Source organism: Pristis pectinata, chromosome 5, assembly GCF_009764475.1.
Source record: "Pristis pectinata isolate sPriPec2 chromosome 5, sPriPec2.1.pri, whole genome shotgun sequence".
Classification (NCBI taxonomy): domain Eukaryota; kingdom Metazoa; phylum Chordata; class Chondrichthyes; order Rhinopristiformes; family Pristidae; genus Pristis; species Pristis pectinata.
In genome coordinates, this window is record NC_067409.1 from 56,918,325 (window position 1) to 56,935,796 (window position 17,472).

The following is a 17,472-nucleotide window of genomic DNA, read 5'->3' on the forward strand; positions in this document are numbered from 1 at the left end:
TCCTGCTCTTCTCCAGTGGCATTCAGAAGGCTTCCAGACCAAAGGTTGCAGGCCTATCAGTTTTGCTGGCAAATTAGTTTTTCGTTGTAATTTCATTAGTCCCTTTGTCACATGATATTATCAATTAAAAATGTGTATTGTTTACTTTGTAGGGTCCACAAGGTCCACGTGGAGAAAAGGGATGAAACTGGTTACGCCGGTTCTAGAGGCCTGAAAGGATTAAGAGGACCTGGTGGCCTGCAAGGTCTCCTGGTGTTGCTGTAAGTAATCCATAATTATCTTCAATCCTTTCTCCACCCACCCCCCTCCACTCTTTCTTCCATTGTTCTTGATAAAAAGAGTTCCTCATTAATTTCCTTGTCTTAATAGGGTATTTCTGGTGAACCTGGTGGTCATGGCCCTACTGGACCTTCTGGCCCAAGGGTAAGTAAAGAACCATTCTTTCTTAATTCGCTGATCAGTTGTTCAAATAAGTACACCAGCAGAAAATAATCTGCTCACTCATTGCTTCCAGGGTCCAGCTGGTCCTTCCGGTCCTCCCGGCAAAGACGGCGCCCCTGGACACGTTGGTCCAATGGGTCCTGTTGGTCATCGTGGTCGTGCTGGTGATACCGGTCCCCAAGTAAGTTGACGTTTAGAACCTGGACAACTTATTCTACTACACAGGAGAATATTTGCATTCTAATGTAGCCTTTCACAAATTCATGATGTACCAAATTGATTTACAGCTAAAGAATTACTTATAACATGTAGTCACTGCTGTAATGTAGAGGGGCCAGCCTGTTTGCATCCAGTGAGCTTCTACAGATATCAATGCAATAGTTGCCATGTGATCCAACTTCAGTGATATTGTTTGAGCGATAACTGTTGATGGAACACCAGGTTAATTCTCTTGCTCTTATTCAAAATAATATCATGGGATCTTTTATGCCCAACTGAGAGTAGAGATGGATCCAAACATCAGCGCCCACAACAGTGCAACAATCCCTCAGTACTACACAGGAGATGATTGTGCTCAAGTCTCTGGAATGGGATGCGCACTTTTCCAGGGGATGAGATCACTACCCACTAAGCCACAGCTGACACCACCATAGTGCTGCATTAGCCCAATGCTCCTGAGGCAATGAACCTACACCAACTCCTGCATCACCTATGGCATACTGAGGGGATGCCTTTATAATAGTCAATATCAAACTGTTATCCAGGCTCGCACTTGAAGAATGACCACATGGTCCATGAAGCAACATTTCCCTATACGGTGAAAATTATGTAAAACCTCTGAGGAGGAACAGTATGCAATTGGTTGACACATAATAGGAAGTAGCTGAAAATAGACAAATAATCTCTGAACCTTGCCCTTTCTCAGGGTCCTCCAGGTCCTCCTGGCCTTCCTGGATTCCCAGGTGCTGCTGGTGGTCACTACGAAGTGAGCTACGATCATGAATATTACAGAGCTGATCAACCTGCTGCAAGAGAGAAGGATCTTGAAGTTGATGCCAAACTGAAAGTTTTGACCAGGCAAATTGAGAACATCCGCAGCCCTGAAGGCTCAAAGAAAAACCCTGCTCGCTCATGCCGTGACCTGAGCCTCAGCCATCCTGAATGGATGTCAGGTATATCCATGCAGTAAATGATTGTCGTTACCAGTTTCTCTCAAGGATAAAAGTCACTGGAGATACCATGTAGGATGGCATATGCCAGGCATGAAGGTCATAAACTCAATTGCCAATCTCTCTGAGTGGATCCCCGGAAGAAGGAATATTGCAGTCAATATTGGTCAATATTGCAGTTCCTGACTCGGTTTGGTGATCCCTGGTGAACAGTTAGAGACCTCTCATGAGGGGCAATTATTGATTGCTCTGCTGTTCTCTAGCTCTGATAGCAATCATTATGTAGATCACTTATGAAAGTTAGTCAGTGAAGCAAGGGGTCAAGGGACTGCCAACACCTACAATTCGAAATAAGGAAATAAGAATAGATAACAATTATTTATACACCACTGCTAGCTTCATTAGGGAATTGGAAATAACTGTGCAGGAACTGAATCACACCCATTTTTGGTGCACCAGTACAGGTCTATGTTTGGTGCTAAAGCCCACAAAAATGAGAAAATTAGGCAAAGTCCAATATGAATTGGTGTTAGGTTGGTTTACATCTAGAAACAAGCACTGTCAGGATCTGCACCATTCCCTGTGCAGCTCCCAACACTGCAGCATTCAGAGAGGGGTGTGTGGCCCTAAAGCCACACTCCCTATGCAGTAGCAACACACCCTTTGGCTCCCTTGGAGATTACAGAGGAGTGGAAGACAGCTTCTAAAATCACTCCGAGGGAAACTCACCTCACCTGCAGCATGATCTATTCTGGGTAAGGTTGAAGGTTGATCATGTGGCACTCAAGAAATGGATGCTGTGTGATCCAGCTTCTAGGTCAAGGATTTATGCATTATTCCTAGTTAATGCAAAGAGAAATTTCACACTTTGTATGAACAAGGATAAATTGCATAAATTGCAATTTTATTAAATGATATGTTTGGATTACCTAACCAAATTTAATGTTCAAGCTATAACTCTGATTTTTTTAACTGATTTATGTTCATTTTTTGTTTGTGTAGAGATTGCTCTTATCTCATCAGTCCAGGATCATAAATGGACTGTGTCCCCTTCCACTTCCACTGACAGCTCTCCCTCCCACGACACGTACATACTCACATCCATACAGAAAACAGTTTGATAGTTAGTTACCTGATACGTTGAACTTCATCTCGAGCTGAATAAGCACTTATTAATACATAAGCTCACTTTAACAGATAAGAATATGTGGTGTTGATATGTTTTTAGTTTTGTTTTAGAGATGTTTTTATAGACTATTTTAGATATTTATCACTGTTCTTTTTGTTGCACTGATATGAGCTGGTGAGAAACAGTATTTCGTTTTTTTGTGTATGTAAATACTCAGAGAACTGGCAATAATGCAAATCTTGAATCTTGAGTGGCTGCAGCAATGAGAATGTTTGACTTAAAGCTATAAATTTATTGCCTTAGGTTACTACTGGATCGATCCCAACCAAGGATGTATCATGGATGCCATCAGAGTTTACTGCGACTTTGCATCTAGAGAGACTTGTGTACATGCCAACCCAGACATCATTGAACGTAGGAACTGGTGGAAGAACAAGAATAACCAAGAACAGAAACACATCTGGTTTGGAGAAACTATTAAAGATGGTGTGCAGGTAACTCTAACACAGATATAGCATGTTGCAGATTATTTTGCAATTTTGCCATAAAGTCAATGCAGAATAAAGTTTACTTAAGATGTTCAAGACAAGTATCTTAACTTGAGTCTCTTTATTGCAGTTCGCTTACAATGATGAACACATCACTCCATTTGTCATGGGGACCCAGCTGACCTTCCTGTACCTTCTCTCCAATGAAGCCTCCCAGAATATCACCTACCATTGTAAGAACAGTGTAGCATACATGGATGAGGAGACTGGAAGCCTGAAAAAGTCAGTTATCCTTCTCGGTTCCAATGATGTTGAACTCCGAGCTGAAGGTAACAGCAGATTCACTTACAGCGTTCTGGAAGATGGATGCACGGTAAGTTATAGTATTTCTTTTAAAGCTAACCATGCCCAAATGTAATAATTGTGCATTATGTGACAGCCCAGCAGTTATCAAATGGATTATCTCCTAGCACATTTTTTAAGCTGTAGGCAAAATAGTGAAGCTTCAAAGGCCACTGGAACAAATTTTAAATACTTTGTTTACTGTTGGTATTTCTTCAGTACTCCTACCTTAATCCTTGTAAAATATTCTCAAAATATACTGCTTTTCTGATTCTGCCATAGTGTACCTTTTGTGTTTTATTTTTCATTTATTTTTTTCCTTTTCAATGTTTTAAACTTTTGAACTTTAGCCCAAAATGCCACAATAATTTCTTTATTAATCTCTACCATATTCAACATTATATATTCTATCTATCTCTTTCTTATGTTCCTAATTTTCATTCTTAAATTAAATTGTTTACTTCCATTAAAAGCCATGCAATAAATTTTGCTTCCCCTTTCCCACTATCTCATTGCTTCTAGCCATTTATCTTATAAGCACAGTAACTGTTCTCAGTGCTTCACTGGTAAAGTTAAATGAGAAGGGACATGCTATATTCTGTATTTTTGGTGGTTGCGTCCTATGGAGGAATATGTCCTTAAAACAAATGGAAGAATATGTCCTTAAAATAAAAAAATTAAAACATATTAATAAAACTTGTAACTAGGTATTGCTACCTCCAAGAGTCAGACATGAAAGAAAAAGTTCCACAGACATGTTCAAATATTTCCTAGATCTGTAACATGCAAGTAATCCTCAGTAATTTCTGGAAGAGATTTTAAGTAGCAAATCTTCTATTTCCTGACAAATATTGAATTGGCAACCATATCATTTAAACCAACTTGTTCTTAAGTGGTATTCTCTCTGGGGGGAAAAAAAACTTGCTTTGAGTGAATATCTAAAGTTATTAACACCGGATTAAAATTGGATAAGCAGTGAGCAAGGAGACTGTAAATCCAATGTTAGCGCCCAGACCTTGTCTACATGCCCTTGGTCACTTACTTGGCCAGGAAGCAGCATCTGGCTGACGAACAAATACAGGGTCTTGAATGAATCTTAAAAATGATTTGTTTGTGTCCTCTTTAGAATAAAAATCTTTTTTTCCCCAATCATGTTTAGATTTCATGTTAAGATTTTTACCAAATGTATGCAGTCCCTCAAAATAACGTTATTTTGTCTTGCTTTTAACAGAGACATACCGGTGAATGGAGTAAGACAGTCATTGAATACAGAACACAGAAAACATCTCGCTTGCCAATTATGGACATTGCACCTATGGATATTGGTGGCCCAGAACAGGAATTTGGTTTGGACATTGGCCCAGTCTGTTTCAAATAAATGAACTTGAGCTAAATTAGAATACTCTCTGCATTTTTTCTTTTATTTTTTACATTGCTGACTCATTCCATGTCTTCTGCTCATCCACTTGCTTAAGTTCTGGGCTTAAAGAGAAGTAGGAAATCCAAAAAACGGAAAATTGTTTTCTCCATGCAATTTTAATGCAGTTCCCAACAACTTGGAAATTTGAAGAGATTATTGCAGGTGAAACCCTGCCCTAAAGGTTAAATCAAAACAATGGAAAGTAAATAAAAGAAAGTGAAAAAGAGTGTTATTTGTAGTCTTTGAATATTTTTCAAAGAGGAAGTTTAAAACCATAGCTTCCCACGGTTTAAACTACCTCATATACTTATTTTAAAGTATTAAACACATAATTACTTTCTCAAAATTAACTGTGGTACTTGGGGTTCACATTATTTTGTAAAGGTGCTAAGTGGTATTGATTTGTGCAGATACCGTACTTGAAGTACTGACTGTGGTGCTAACTGAATGTCCCGTGCCATCACTGAGTCTGTCACTATGTGAGACCACACTTCCAGTGCTGTATTAAGTTGTAAAGTGGTTTTTATTTCTTAGTAAATTCCATTGAATATTACCATGGAATCCTCTTGTCTATTCCCAAATTAAACATGTGGATACCTTCCTTGCCATTTCCATCTCATTACTTCAGGTGTTCATGCTTTTAGCCATGCACTTTCACTCCAACTGAATGGAAAAAGGAGGCGACAATCCTAAACTCAAAACAATGACAACTAAAAATGTTCCTATTTTGTATATGTGACAAGTGAGATGTTTTAATAATTGTGAAATAAAGCATGAAAATGTTCTGAAGTAACTTGTTTCATGACTCTAGTTCATGTTACAACTTTTTAAAAGAGAATCACCCCCCCCCCCCGCCCCCCCAAAGTCTTGATCTTCCAAATAGACAGAGGAGTAACTGATTCTGATGTTGCCACCTTACTCACATGGAAATCTAAATTTGTCTCTTGTTAAATACCCAGTAATAATAGTCTGTTATCATGAGTACTTATCTGATCTCACAAATTACTTGAATTAATTAATAATCTCACTGCAGTGTTTAATGTAAATTAACCAGAAGGTGTGGGAAAAGTAGGGTCCTCAGTGCAATAAAACATATTTTAAAGTGGCAGTGTACAATGTCAAGACAAATGGTTAACTTGAGTGGTTCACAACTCTGGACAAATAGAAAGCATTTCTAGAACAGAAGACTTTGTGTTCATTGTCAACACAACAATCTTCTTTGTTGGAACTCAAAATATGCATCATTTGAAATGTTCATCATTATGTTTTCATCTCTGTGACACCATGTGCATTTTTGATCTTACAGCAATGCACTATTAATGTTCCACACTGCCTTCAGTGTCTGTTCCTGATTTTTTTTCTTTCTACCACTTCACCTTACTATTTGCTTAAATATCTTTTTTAAAATTCCTTCTATTTGAATGTACCTTTTATCTTCCATCCATTTGAATTTTCCTATCGTTTTACTTTACAGTTTCTATATTCACCCACAACTTGTGTTTTTTTTTATCACCATTATAATAGTGCCATGGTTCTTCACTGGAGGGGAAATCAAACAAAAACAATGCATGTTTCTAAACTAAAAATCTTGGACAAGACTTGTTTTTTCCATATTCACGTGAGGCTAAAATCACCAGTTTCCTCGGCCTTCTGCAGGCCTTTACTCAAAATACTTAAATACTTAATTGTTTGGAGTTCTGAGAGCAGTGGACAAAGTTACACAGTTTCTAAGATCAGAGGAATGTTGGCAATAACATCAAACAAACTGTCTCTTTTCATGGTTGAACTGTTTCGTTTTATAAAGGCCTTGAATCCTTGCTGCAGGAGAATTCTAATAGTATTCAGCACATCTAATACTTTGCCAAATGTCCACTATTCAAGTTTCACTTGAGCATCAGCAGCTTAGTTGCTCACAGGGTAGCGGTGAAGTAACCCAGTGTGGGCCAGCACTATAGTAAGAAGGTAGCCAATAAAATCTGTACACATGGGTTAAATTGACAATGTTAGCAATATGACCCTACCAGTAAGAAGTTTAACTTACTTTCACCCATGCCACAGAGCAAGTCACACCTTAACCTGGCTCAGTGTTGAAAACATCTATGCATGTACTCTTTCAGCAGAGACAATATGGAGCACCAACCCAAGTTAACTAGTCACCTCTGACACCCAGGAATACCAAGACTATGCCACTACAATGGCTAAAATGAGCAGAGACAATGGACTGAGGTTTTATAATAGCCCAAAGTATTTGCTTAGGTTGTGTTGTATATTTGAATTTAAAAAGATCTTGGATTTCCTATGATTTTAGAACCATTTATAACCTTCATCACCTTTCTCCATTCCAACCAAAACATGGGAAAGAGTTGGGCAAGGCCAGGAAATAAAAAAATGGGATTCCACTTCAAGGCACTTTCTCAGATGTTAATATTTATGGTGGTAATGCAGGCATTGGATCATGATCACATGAAAGGCAAGAAGGGGCCTACATAATATTTGAAGTTATGGTCTGATGATGTCAACATCACACCACAATTTGAAGGGTAGGCAGGGCCAGTTACATGATTTCTGCTATAAAAAGGCAGTAAAAATACAGGAAGAGACATATATCCAGAAAAAAAATGAGGAGGAATGCTAGCCCCACATTCATTAAATGAGTCAAAAATAAAGCCTACTCAACAGGTCAGGCAGCATACGTGCAGGGTAAAACAGTTAACATTTCATATCCTTAATGAGCCTTTGAGCCTTAGGCCTATCATGCCCACAATCTTAAGGAAATCCCCAGCCCTGGCATCTGCTTATTCAGAAGGAATACCAGCCTTCTATTCTGGCATTTCCAAAGGGGAATTCCCTCTATGCAGTCACCTTGAAGGCTAGTTCTAACAAATTCCCAAATGGAGACTCCCATTTCCAGATTCCTATTCCCACAAGTGGCCTGGTATAAAACTTGGCTGTGTGTCAGATTGAACTTTGGAAATATTTATTCATGTGAAGTCCCAGCATTACATTCATAAGGGCAATGCATTCCAAACTTTACTGGGTCCACATTCTTTCTGTCACCCCTGTAAAAAAATCAAGGACACAGTCTATGAAAACGTTCACTCAACCTAACATCTGAAATGGTACATCTTGAGCATCAGTGTCTGCAAGTCACCCTGAGTAACCTAATTAAGCTTTAGAATGGATAACTGAGAGTAACTTTTAGCAGTATAACTGGATACTGCCCCAAGCCAATACCCCCATTAATGTCGGGGAACATAACTTTGTCACTGCAGGGGATATGCTACATAAAACATTTCATCCCAGGTTGTTTGTAGGCTATATTTTAAAACTTGGGCAATACAGGAAGACTGCAACCATAAATAGACCTCTTTCTCTTACTTTTCAGATTAAGAATCCCTTCAATATTTTTTAAGATGTTTGGTTTGGTTTGGTTTGGTTTGGTTTGATGTGGTGAGAACTAAATCATTAAAATCAAAGTACTGCATAGAAACAGTACCTCTTGGAAAGTGACATAATAGGAATCATTACACTGATAATAACTTTGACATTGGCCCATTGTGAAGTTTCACATTCAAAACGCACAACTGACATTGGAGTAATCATTTCAGCAGATTTCATCCACTCTCACACCATAATTCCAGCAGAAACCTTGAGACAGCACTACAAACTATGACTTGGACCATTTCTCATGGATTTTCAACAAAGCCAAGGTGGGAGATTGGGTGGAACCCAATTGGAAATATAAACCCAACACACTGGCAAGTGTTGCCAAGTCTGAGAAGTGTTGCAAACACATCATGTATTTAATATCAGTGTTGTCCACAACAAATATTTAAGTATTTCATTGGTTTTGTTTGTACTTCATAACAATCTTTACATTAACAATCTGATAGGATTAATTTTACCTATTTCCAAGGATATCTCTCCAGCCATATTCAAAGAAGCTCCTGCAATGGCTTTCCTTTGTGCATAATTATCTCTGAAGTCCCCCAAAGTTCTGACCTTGGCCCCACCCATTTCACATCCTCAGCGTTGTCAGCTTCTATTCATGTGTTGGTAGAAGCGGCTAAGACCTCACCACCTCACGTGACCCTTGATGCTTCTCATTTGTTTGTTCAACATTCAGTGCCAGATGAACAGAAATTGAACTGTTCCAGTCACCTACATACCTGCATTTTCTGGCCTAATGTGGTTCCTCTAAAAGCTAGGCCTCAGTTTTAAAATTTTCATCCTTATTTGTGAATCTATCCATGAATCTTGCCTCTTCCAATGACTTTAACGTTCTTCAAATCTTGGTTCCTCCAAGATCAGAGCACAACCCCAATTCTAACCTGTTCATTGAGGCTGCTTGAGGCTGTGCCTTTAGCTGTCGAAGCCTGAAGCTCTGTGATCCCCTCCTTCAATCCCTCCATCTTTCCAAATCTCTCTCCTCATGTAAAACTTTGGTCTTCAGCAAAGAGTTTCTCTCCACTGTTAAATTTTATTTGAAAACATTCCCATTAAGCATTTTAGGTTGCAAGCACTGCCACCTGGAGGCTGAAAGAATTTATGCAAGATATTTCTCAGGCAACATTGCAGTATAATCGTAGACGGCTAATTTGAATTAATGTGAAATCATTAAATATTTCTCTTGGAAATATGTGGATAGAAAATTATTTTAATTTTCATGGTACTGGTACCCTGAACTTAAATAGAAACTCTAGTTTTGTGATGACATGGTAACAATGGAAATCTATTTTGAAGTGCTGAACAAGTAATGGGCCGCAAATATCAGGTAAAAGCAGGACAGTGCCAGCTTCCTGGCAGTTTATAACAAAAATTCCACAACATTGGATTTGCTCCACTTCAATCTTAACTATGCCATATTGAATAGATCTTTAAAGCTATATTTCTGCAACAAAAGTTCATACCAAGTTGGATTTCACTTTCCAGTGGCATTGCTGTGTGTTGTATTTTGACGTCAGTTGCTGAGGAAGGTGCCAGTTTGGTCTAATTGTAGAGTTGAAAATCGCACTCTTCTGCCTGTCCCTCTTCTCATAGAGATTGGTGGGTCTCTGGAATTCGCTACCCCAGAGGATTGTGAAGGCGAGATCGCTGGGGTTATTTAAAGGGAAAGTAGACAAATTTTTATAAGATCAGGGAATTGAAGGCGATGGGGAACTGGCATAGAAGAGGAGGTGAGGAATGGGGCAGATCAGCCATGATCATATTGAATGGTGGGGCAGGCTTCGGGGCCAAATGGCTTACTCCTGTTGCTGTTTTCTTTGTCCCTATAAGGCCTGTGGAGAAAGATCAAACAGAGCTCGGGTGGAAACTCAAAACGTCAATGTTTATTTAGGAATACTGCACAATTCATATATTTGCAAATGACAAACAGAGAGAGAGAGAAAGAGTTACAACTGAAGGAAATCAGGCTCACACCAAGCATCAAAAGAGAACCTACTGAATTTTACAAACAGAGAAGTATTTCATCCTATTAATGTGAAACTAGTTTACCATTCCAATCATTTTATCCTGTGTGCTAATACCAGAAACATGCAGTGGTTCACCACCAGCCTTTGTGAATTGGAGCTAGTGATCAGAATGGATGACCAGTGATGAGGGCTATTCCATATAGTCATTGCTATGGTTACGTGAAGATTTCCACAGATGACAGTAATGTTAAAAGTTATGAGGACCCCAGTGGTACATAAAATGTCATTGAGCAGACCACAGGAATTTGTTTAGGTGCCTGGACAAATCAGGTGAAGATCTGCAACACACACAAATGTCTCTCAACTATGCTAATAAAATGCCACGTCACACTGAAGAAAGCCATGCTGCTTCCAGAGGCTGAAGGTGATGATAAGGAACAGGGACGATGAGGGTAAACAAAAAGGAGTTTAGAATAGGATGCCAGCAGGTGACTAATGGCATAGTACCCTCAAAAACTAAAGTCTGCCTTACCAATAAAGTGGCTTCATATCTCCCAAAGTGACCAGTACTGGCAAAAATCTGGAGTTCCCATAAATATATGCATTCAAATGGGCCCTGGGGAAACAAATTCATTGCAATTCACAAGAGAGGTTGGCCACTCCAGCAGTGTATCAGCTCAGAGATTCCATAGGCTGGTGTGAGTGCCATTTTGGAGGTGTGTGAATGTGGATGGTCCATACAGTCCCTTAATGCTTTTGTTAAAACAAGAAGGCTGTCAAGTTAAAAGCCATTGTTGTGCTTTGAAGCTGTTCCTTGTAGCTTCTAGATAATTCTGTTTCCAACTAGGGTAAAAAAAATATGCTGGTAGATGATCAACTATCCAACATGACTCCAGACAACTTCAGCCTTCTTGCAAAGGTGAGATGCAATGCTGCTACGTTCTAGTAAATGCTGCAATTACCTATCTGGGGAAACTACACAGTAAACTGCAAAAAGGTTCCTGGATAATGTGGTATAAAGGCAGTTTATAGAACATAGAACATTGGTTCTTCATTTCCCAGATTTCAAATGTGGTCATGAAGATTCTGCTTCAAAGTGATTGAAATATTTAAAAAAATCTCATGGCCAGCATTAGGTTGGCATCATCCATCTCCAAGAAATAGATGGATTCCTTCCTTGCCCACAGGCATACATGCCCAGATGCATGGGATAATTAATTGCTATCTTCATGGAAAGCATATAACACCCTCATATAAATTATGATATTATTGATATGACATTCTTAGCAACTACTCTGCTTCACTGAAACATTGTTAGGCAATGTCTAGAAACTCCTAATGATAGTCTATTGGCATTGCACTCCACCCATCACAGTGCCAACTAGGGCTCACTTGGAAGCATTCGTTCTTCTGTTTTAGTAGATTATGGTTCAAATCTTACGCTAGAAACTTCAGCACAAAATCCAGACTCACACTTCAGTACAGTACTGAATGATAACCTTTTTGGAGGTAAGGATGTAAAAGATAGGCATTAGGGAATGGCTAATCAAACCAAAAGCTGTATGGCTTACTGTGCAAAGCCAAGTACGTGGGAATCAAGGACATGGAATTGTGGAAATGGCTTTATTGAAGACTGAGACCACAAAGGAAGGCCATGTGAAAGTGTCAAGAAGTGGGAGATGTCTAAATTTAGGCAGGAGAGTTTTTATAGGTTACCAGAAGAAAGGGATTCAAAGAAAAAGGAAAAGGAACTGAGATGGATTTTCAAATCAAGGTGAGAAGTCACTCAGTACAAAGGCTGATGAAAGAAATGAGATAGGTTACCTCAGGGGAAAATTAATATGTGGCTTGGAGCTAACCACAAAGAGTGATTGAAGGTTGTAGCAATTTAAGATGCTAATTATTTGAACTTAGAGGAGCGGAGTTGACGACATGATAATGTTCTTTGTTCATCAAGAAATATCAGTCCAGTATTTTTTTTGAAATTTTTTTTTAGTTTGTTTCATTTTATTACTTATAATTTTCTTTCAATTTGTGGTTTTTTTACATAGTAAATCTTTTTCTTTCTCTTTTTGAGTTTTTTTTGTAATATATTCGTTTACCAAGAAACCGTGGGGCCTAGAATATATTTTTTATTCTTTATGACTATATATGTCATGATTGTCCTCCCGATCTCTTTGTATTACATGTATAATTACCGATGTTATATGTATTAATCTGTATTAATTTGAAAATTAATAAAAATATTGAAAAAGAAAGAAAGAAAGAAAGAGATGCTAATTAGAGGAGAAGGTGCCTGAGGAATATAATTAGTATGACTCAGTAATGACAACCACATAATCAACAAAGTGATTTAGACAAAGAAGACAAGTACAAATGTTTGCTAATCGGGATGGTTTGCTAATGTGCACCTTATGAGTTTAGTTTCAGCCAAAAACAAAATGTTAATATAGTTGTCCATAACAAGATTATGGATGACAATGTGCTTGGTTACAAGTTGATAGAAGTTCAATACGGAAGGTACGGTTGCCGCTCTAGTTCTGGCAGAGACATGAAGTGAGCTCAGTAAAGTTGGTCTGTAGATTATTCTCTCAACAGGAAGCTTGATGAGAAAACTGGATGGTATGGCCTTATGAAGAGTCAACAATGTGACTTGATGAGCCTTGTAGAAAATGTCAAGAAAAGTAACTGTGGGTTCATTAAAGGAGATTCAAAGCACTGACAGTAGTAGAAGAGAGGAAGTACAGAGGTTAATGATAAGGAGGGGGGAAAGATTGCAGAGAGTGGCAAATTAAAACAAATTGTGGTCGTTTAACAAGAAACAATGGAGAGCAGACCAAGAGGGTCAAAAGAGAAAAGACAAAATTGGAAAAATAGGTCTGACCTGACAACTAAAATTTGCATTTGAGTAAGTAAAAAGGGAATTTGAGTCAAATAGACACAATACAGACAAGGATCTCTTAATCCATGGCCCTAGAAATTCAGCAACAACAGACTTCAAGAGTTTCTTTTTGCAATAATGTCTCACTCTGGAAATTTTACATTGTTTGCTGAGGGAGAGGTCTTGCTGTTCTTACACTATTGCTGGATGGTGGGAAGTGGTGTTGCATCTCCTGCAGATGAATGGAAAGTGAGAAGGGGATAGTTGGTGGAGATGGAAAAGTGGACCAGGGATCTGAATGGTCTTTTAGAATGCTGGTGGGGAAGATGGGGATCATGGTGGAATCAGAAACCCAAACAATCCTACCAAATGATTCACTTGCACTTTTTCCAATCTAGTGTTTTGCATTCAGTGTTCATGATGTGGTTTCTTCCACACTGGAGAAACTAAACACAGGTAGGGTGATCTCATTGCAGAGCTTCTCCATCCAATCCAGAGGGGCAACCCCAAGATTCCAGCTGCTCACTCCTACTCTGACCGAGCAATCTGTGCCCTCTTGCACAGCTCCAACAACACCCAGTGTAAGCTTGAGGAATGGCAACTCATCTTCCATCTGGATTAGTTGGAGTTTTGGGTTTCAATATCAAATTCAACAATTTCAGATAACTTGCTCTTTCTGTCTGTGTCAGAACTGGTCAGTTCTGCTGAAATGTTATCCATTTGTGATATTAGTTCAGTTTTTCTCTCTCTACAGATTCTGCCTGACATGCTGGGCCACAGAGAAAACAGACTATTCAAATATGATTGATTTGAGGCATCTGGCAATGATCAAGAGGCAGAGACTAAAATGAGGAAAACAGTAAAATAAAGTGGAAAGGCAGAGTTGCTGGACAAGATTGTAATCTAGGTCTACCATAGAAGACAGGTAGTCAAAGTGGTGATGAAGTCATATGGCATTGAGTTGGGACATAATTAACGACTTAGATGAGAATGTAAGTGGCGTGATTAGTAAGTTTGCAGATGATACCAAAACTGGTGGTATGGTGGAAAGTGAAGTTGGTTATCTAAGGTTACAACAGAACCTAGATCGACTGGAAAATTAAGCAAAGGAATGGCAGATCGAATTTAAGTCAGACAAGTACAAAGTGATGTATTTGGGAAGTTAAACCAGGTCAGGATTTACACAGCAAATGTACAGGGCTCTGAGAAGTGTTGTAGAACAGAGAGACCTAGGGGTACAAGTTAACAGTTCCCTGAAAGTGGCCATGCAGATAGACAAGGTGGTGAAGAAGGTGTATGCCACATTTTCCTTCATTAGACAGGGCATTCAGTACAAGAGTTGGGATGACATGTTACAGCTGTATAGAACATTGGTGAGACTGTACCTGGAATATTGGGTACAATTCTAATCACCATACAATTGGAAGGATAGGATGAAGCTAGCGAGGGTGCAGAAAAGATTCACAATGATGTTCCCAGAATTGGAGGGCTTGAGTTATAAGGAGAGACTGGATAGGCTGTGACTGTTTTTCCTGGAGCGAAGGAGGCTGAGGGGTGACCTTGTAGGGGTTTATAAAATCATGAGGGGCATAAAAAAAGTGAGAGGGGAAAAATTTAAAGGGGACCTGAGAGGCAAGTTTTTCACAAAGGTGGCGGTGGGTATATGGTACAAGCTGCCAGAGGAAGTGGTAGAGGTGAGTACAATTACAATGTTTAAAAGATGTTTGGACAGGTTCTTGGATAGGAAAGGTTTAGAGGGATATAGGCCAAATGCAGGCAAATGGGACTAACTCAGGAAGGCACCTTCGTCAGCATGGTCGAGTTGGGCCTAAGGGCCTGTTTCCGTGCTGTGAATCTAAAGCCTTTGACAAGGTCTCACATGGGAGATTAGTCCAAAAGGTGAGGGCCCATAGGATCCAGAACTAGTTGGTAAACTGTATCTAAAATTCACATCTTCCTTAAACTTTCCCCCTCTCACCTTAAAGCTATACTGTCCAGTATTTGACACTTCTGCTGTGGGAAAGAGACTCTATCTGCTCTATCTATGCCTCTCATAATTTTATAAACATCTTTCAGGTCTCGATTTGTTGTGGTTTACCGAGATTTGAGAATAACCAGGAGACACAGAAGATCCTCCAAGAAGTTAAACTTCTATTTGCAAACAAAAGCTGTGACAGTCAGACAGCCAGTTACCAATCACCCTCTGATCACTGCTCTCTCTGACTGCCTCCGAGCAAAGCTCACGGGCCTTTCTTTATTCCTTTTTCATAGCTCAATTACATTATCACAATCCATCATGTTCTCTCTTATCTTCACAGTTTCATCCTTCAACCATTTGCCTCCTTTCACAGTTGTTTCCTGACTCACAACCATTTGTCTTTCGCCACAGTCATTTCCTGACTCAATCACAGAGTGCCCCAATTATTCATGGGCACTTGGAGTACTGGTACTAGGTTTATTAGCTACAAGACTAACAGTTATAAAACATCACAATGTGCCCCTATTACTTATGAGTCCTAAGACTCGCTGGCACCAGGCTTATCATTTATGAAAGCTATCAGCTGCAGAACTGCTACAAAATCATTAGTCACACTAGCCATAACAACCATTAGCTACACAATAGATCAAGTGTCTTCCTAGGAATGGGCTAACCATCTGTTTAATGAACTACAGTAAATCAAAAGTGTCTTCCTAGGGATGGGCTTACTATTTGTTTAATGAGCTATATGTTTCCTGCACTAAGAGGTTCCGGCGCTTGGGCTGGAGAAGAAGGAGACCCAGCGGCCATCTTAAACACAAAGCAGACTATGAATAAAAAAAAGAGTACAACCGCTATTTTCTATATATCTACATTCCCCCTTTGAGACCTAACAGTCTCACATAGAGAGGGAATTCAAGGGCATGACACCCAAAGACTAAAGGCAATCATCCCAAAGACGGGTAAAATGTACTTTTCATGCACAAGCCCCATGAATTCACTCTCTATTTCCTGAGCCAGAGGGACAAAAACCCATCCCTCCGAAACGGAGATGGGGAAAAAGACCCTGAGGCCCTCACAGACTATTCCCAACATAAACATAATTGTCGTCCGCAGTGTCATCATCATCATTCGGCACATCTCCCTAAGTCAGATCATAGAAGTATGTTGTTACAACTTCCTTCTCCGGGGGGTTCGACTCAACCTTTGCCAGAAGCATCGGAAACTGTTTCACTGTGGCACGCACTAGAAGGGACGCGGGTTCAACACCAGGCTGTAGCTGTGGACCAGCCTTGGTGCAGTGGTTGAGATGATACCAGGTGGATCGTCCTTCCACTTGAACTGTGGTGGGTGATGCTTTGGTTACTGTAAAGGGCCCTTCCCTTCTTGGCTCGTTCCACTTTCTTCGGAATACCCGCACATAAACCTGGTCTCTGGGTTTAACAGGTTCTTCCTCCAGATCTGTCTTTGTCTCCTTTTGTTTTTCCTGTGTATAGATAGACTTGTGTATCATAGTAAGTTGTTGCATGTACTGTTTTAGTTCCAGTTCTAACTGTTCCAAACTAGGTCCTTTATATGGGCCTCTCCATTTGGGCACTGGCATGAGTCTGCCTGTGAGCATCTCATGTGGTGTCAGGCATGTTATACGATTAGTCTGCATGCGATAGCTCATCAGCGCTAAAGGCAGGGCATCAACCCAATTGAGCTTAGTGTTTGCACAGATCTTATTCAGTTTAGTTTTCAAAGTCCCATTAATTCTTTCTACCATACCCTGTGACTCGGGGTGATATACACATCCAAATCTCTGTTTTATCCTTAGAGCTTGCAATACCAATTTAATCACTTTTTGGATAAAGGCTGACCCATTGTCAGAACTGATCTCTGAGGGTATTCCAAATCTTGGAATTACTTCATTTGTCAAAAATTTTACTACAGTTCCTGCTCCTAAGTCCTTAGAGGGCACTGCCTCTACCCATCTACTAAATCTATCAGTCATCACCAGCATATATCTCTTTCCTCTTACTGCCCTTATCATATCCACATAGTCAATCACTAAAAGTTTAAATGGTCCTTTGGGTACGGGTATATGACCTATAGGAGTCGTAATTCCTTTCTTAACGTTGCTTTGTGCACACACCTCACATTGCGACATTATGTGATCTACTGAAGCCTGTAAGTAGGGTGACCAGAAACCATCCTTTTTTATCTTT

The 17,472-nt window shown here is 39.6% G+C and overlaps 1 protein-coding gene across 1 annotated transcript in view; it reads left to right on the forward strand.

The window, feature by feature from the left end:
• The window catches only part of col1a2 (collagen, type I, alpha 2), a 50,591-nt gene extending 44,813 nt beyond the window's left edge, over positions 1-5,778 (forward strand). The window contains 8 exon segments of the mRNA XM_052016928.1: positions 153-182; positions 184-252; positions 370-423; positions 515-622; positions 1,367-1,613; positions 3,043-3,233; positions 3,358-3,600; positions 4,801-5,778. Of these exon segments, the coding sequence (XP_051872888.1) occupies positions 153-182; positions 184-252; positions 370-423; positions 515-622; positions 1,367-1,613; positions 3,043-3,233; positions 3,358-3,600; positions 4,801-4,947 (1,089 nt within the window). The 3' untranslated portion in view covers positions 4,948-5,778.
• The last annotated feature ends 11,694 nt before the right edge of the window (positions 5,779-17,472 follow it).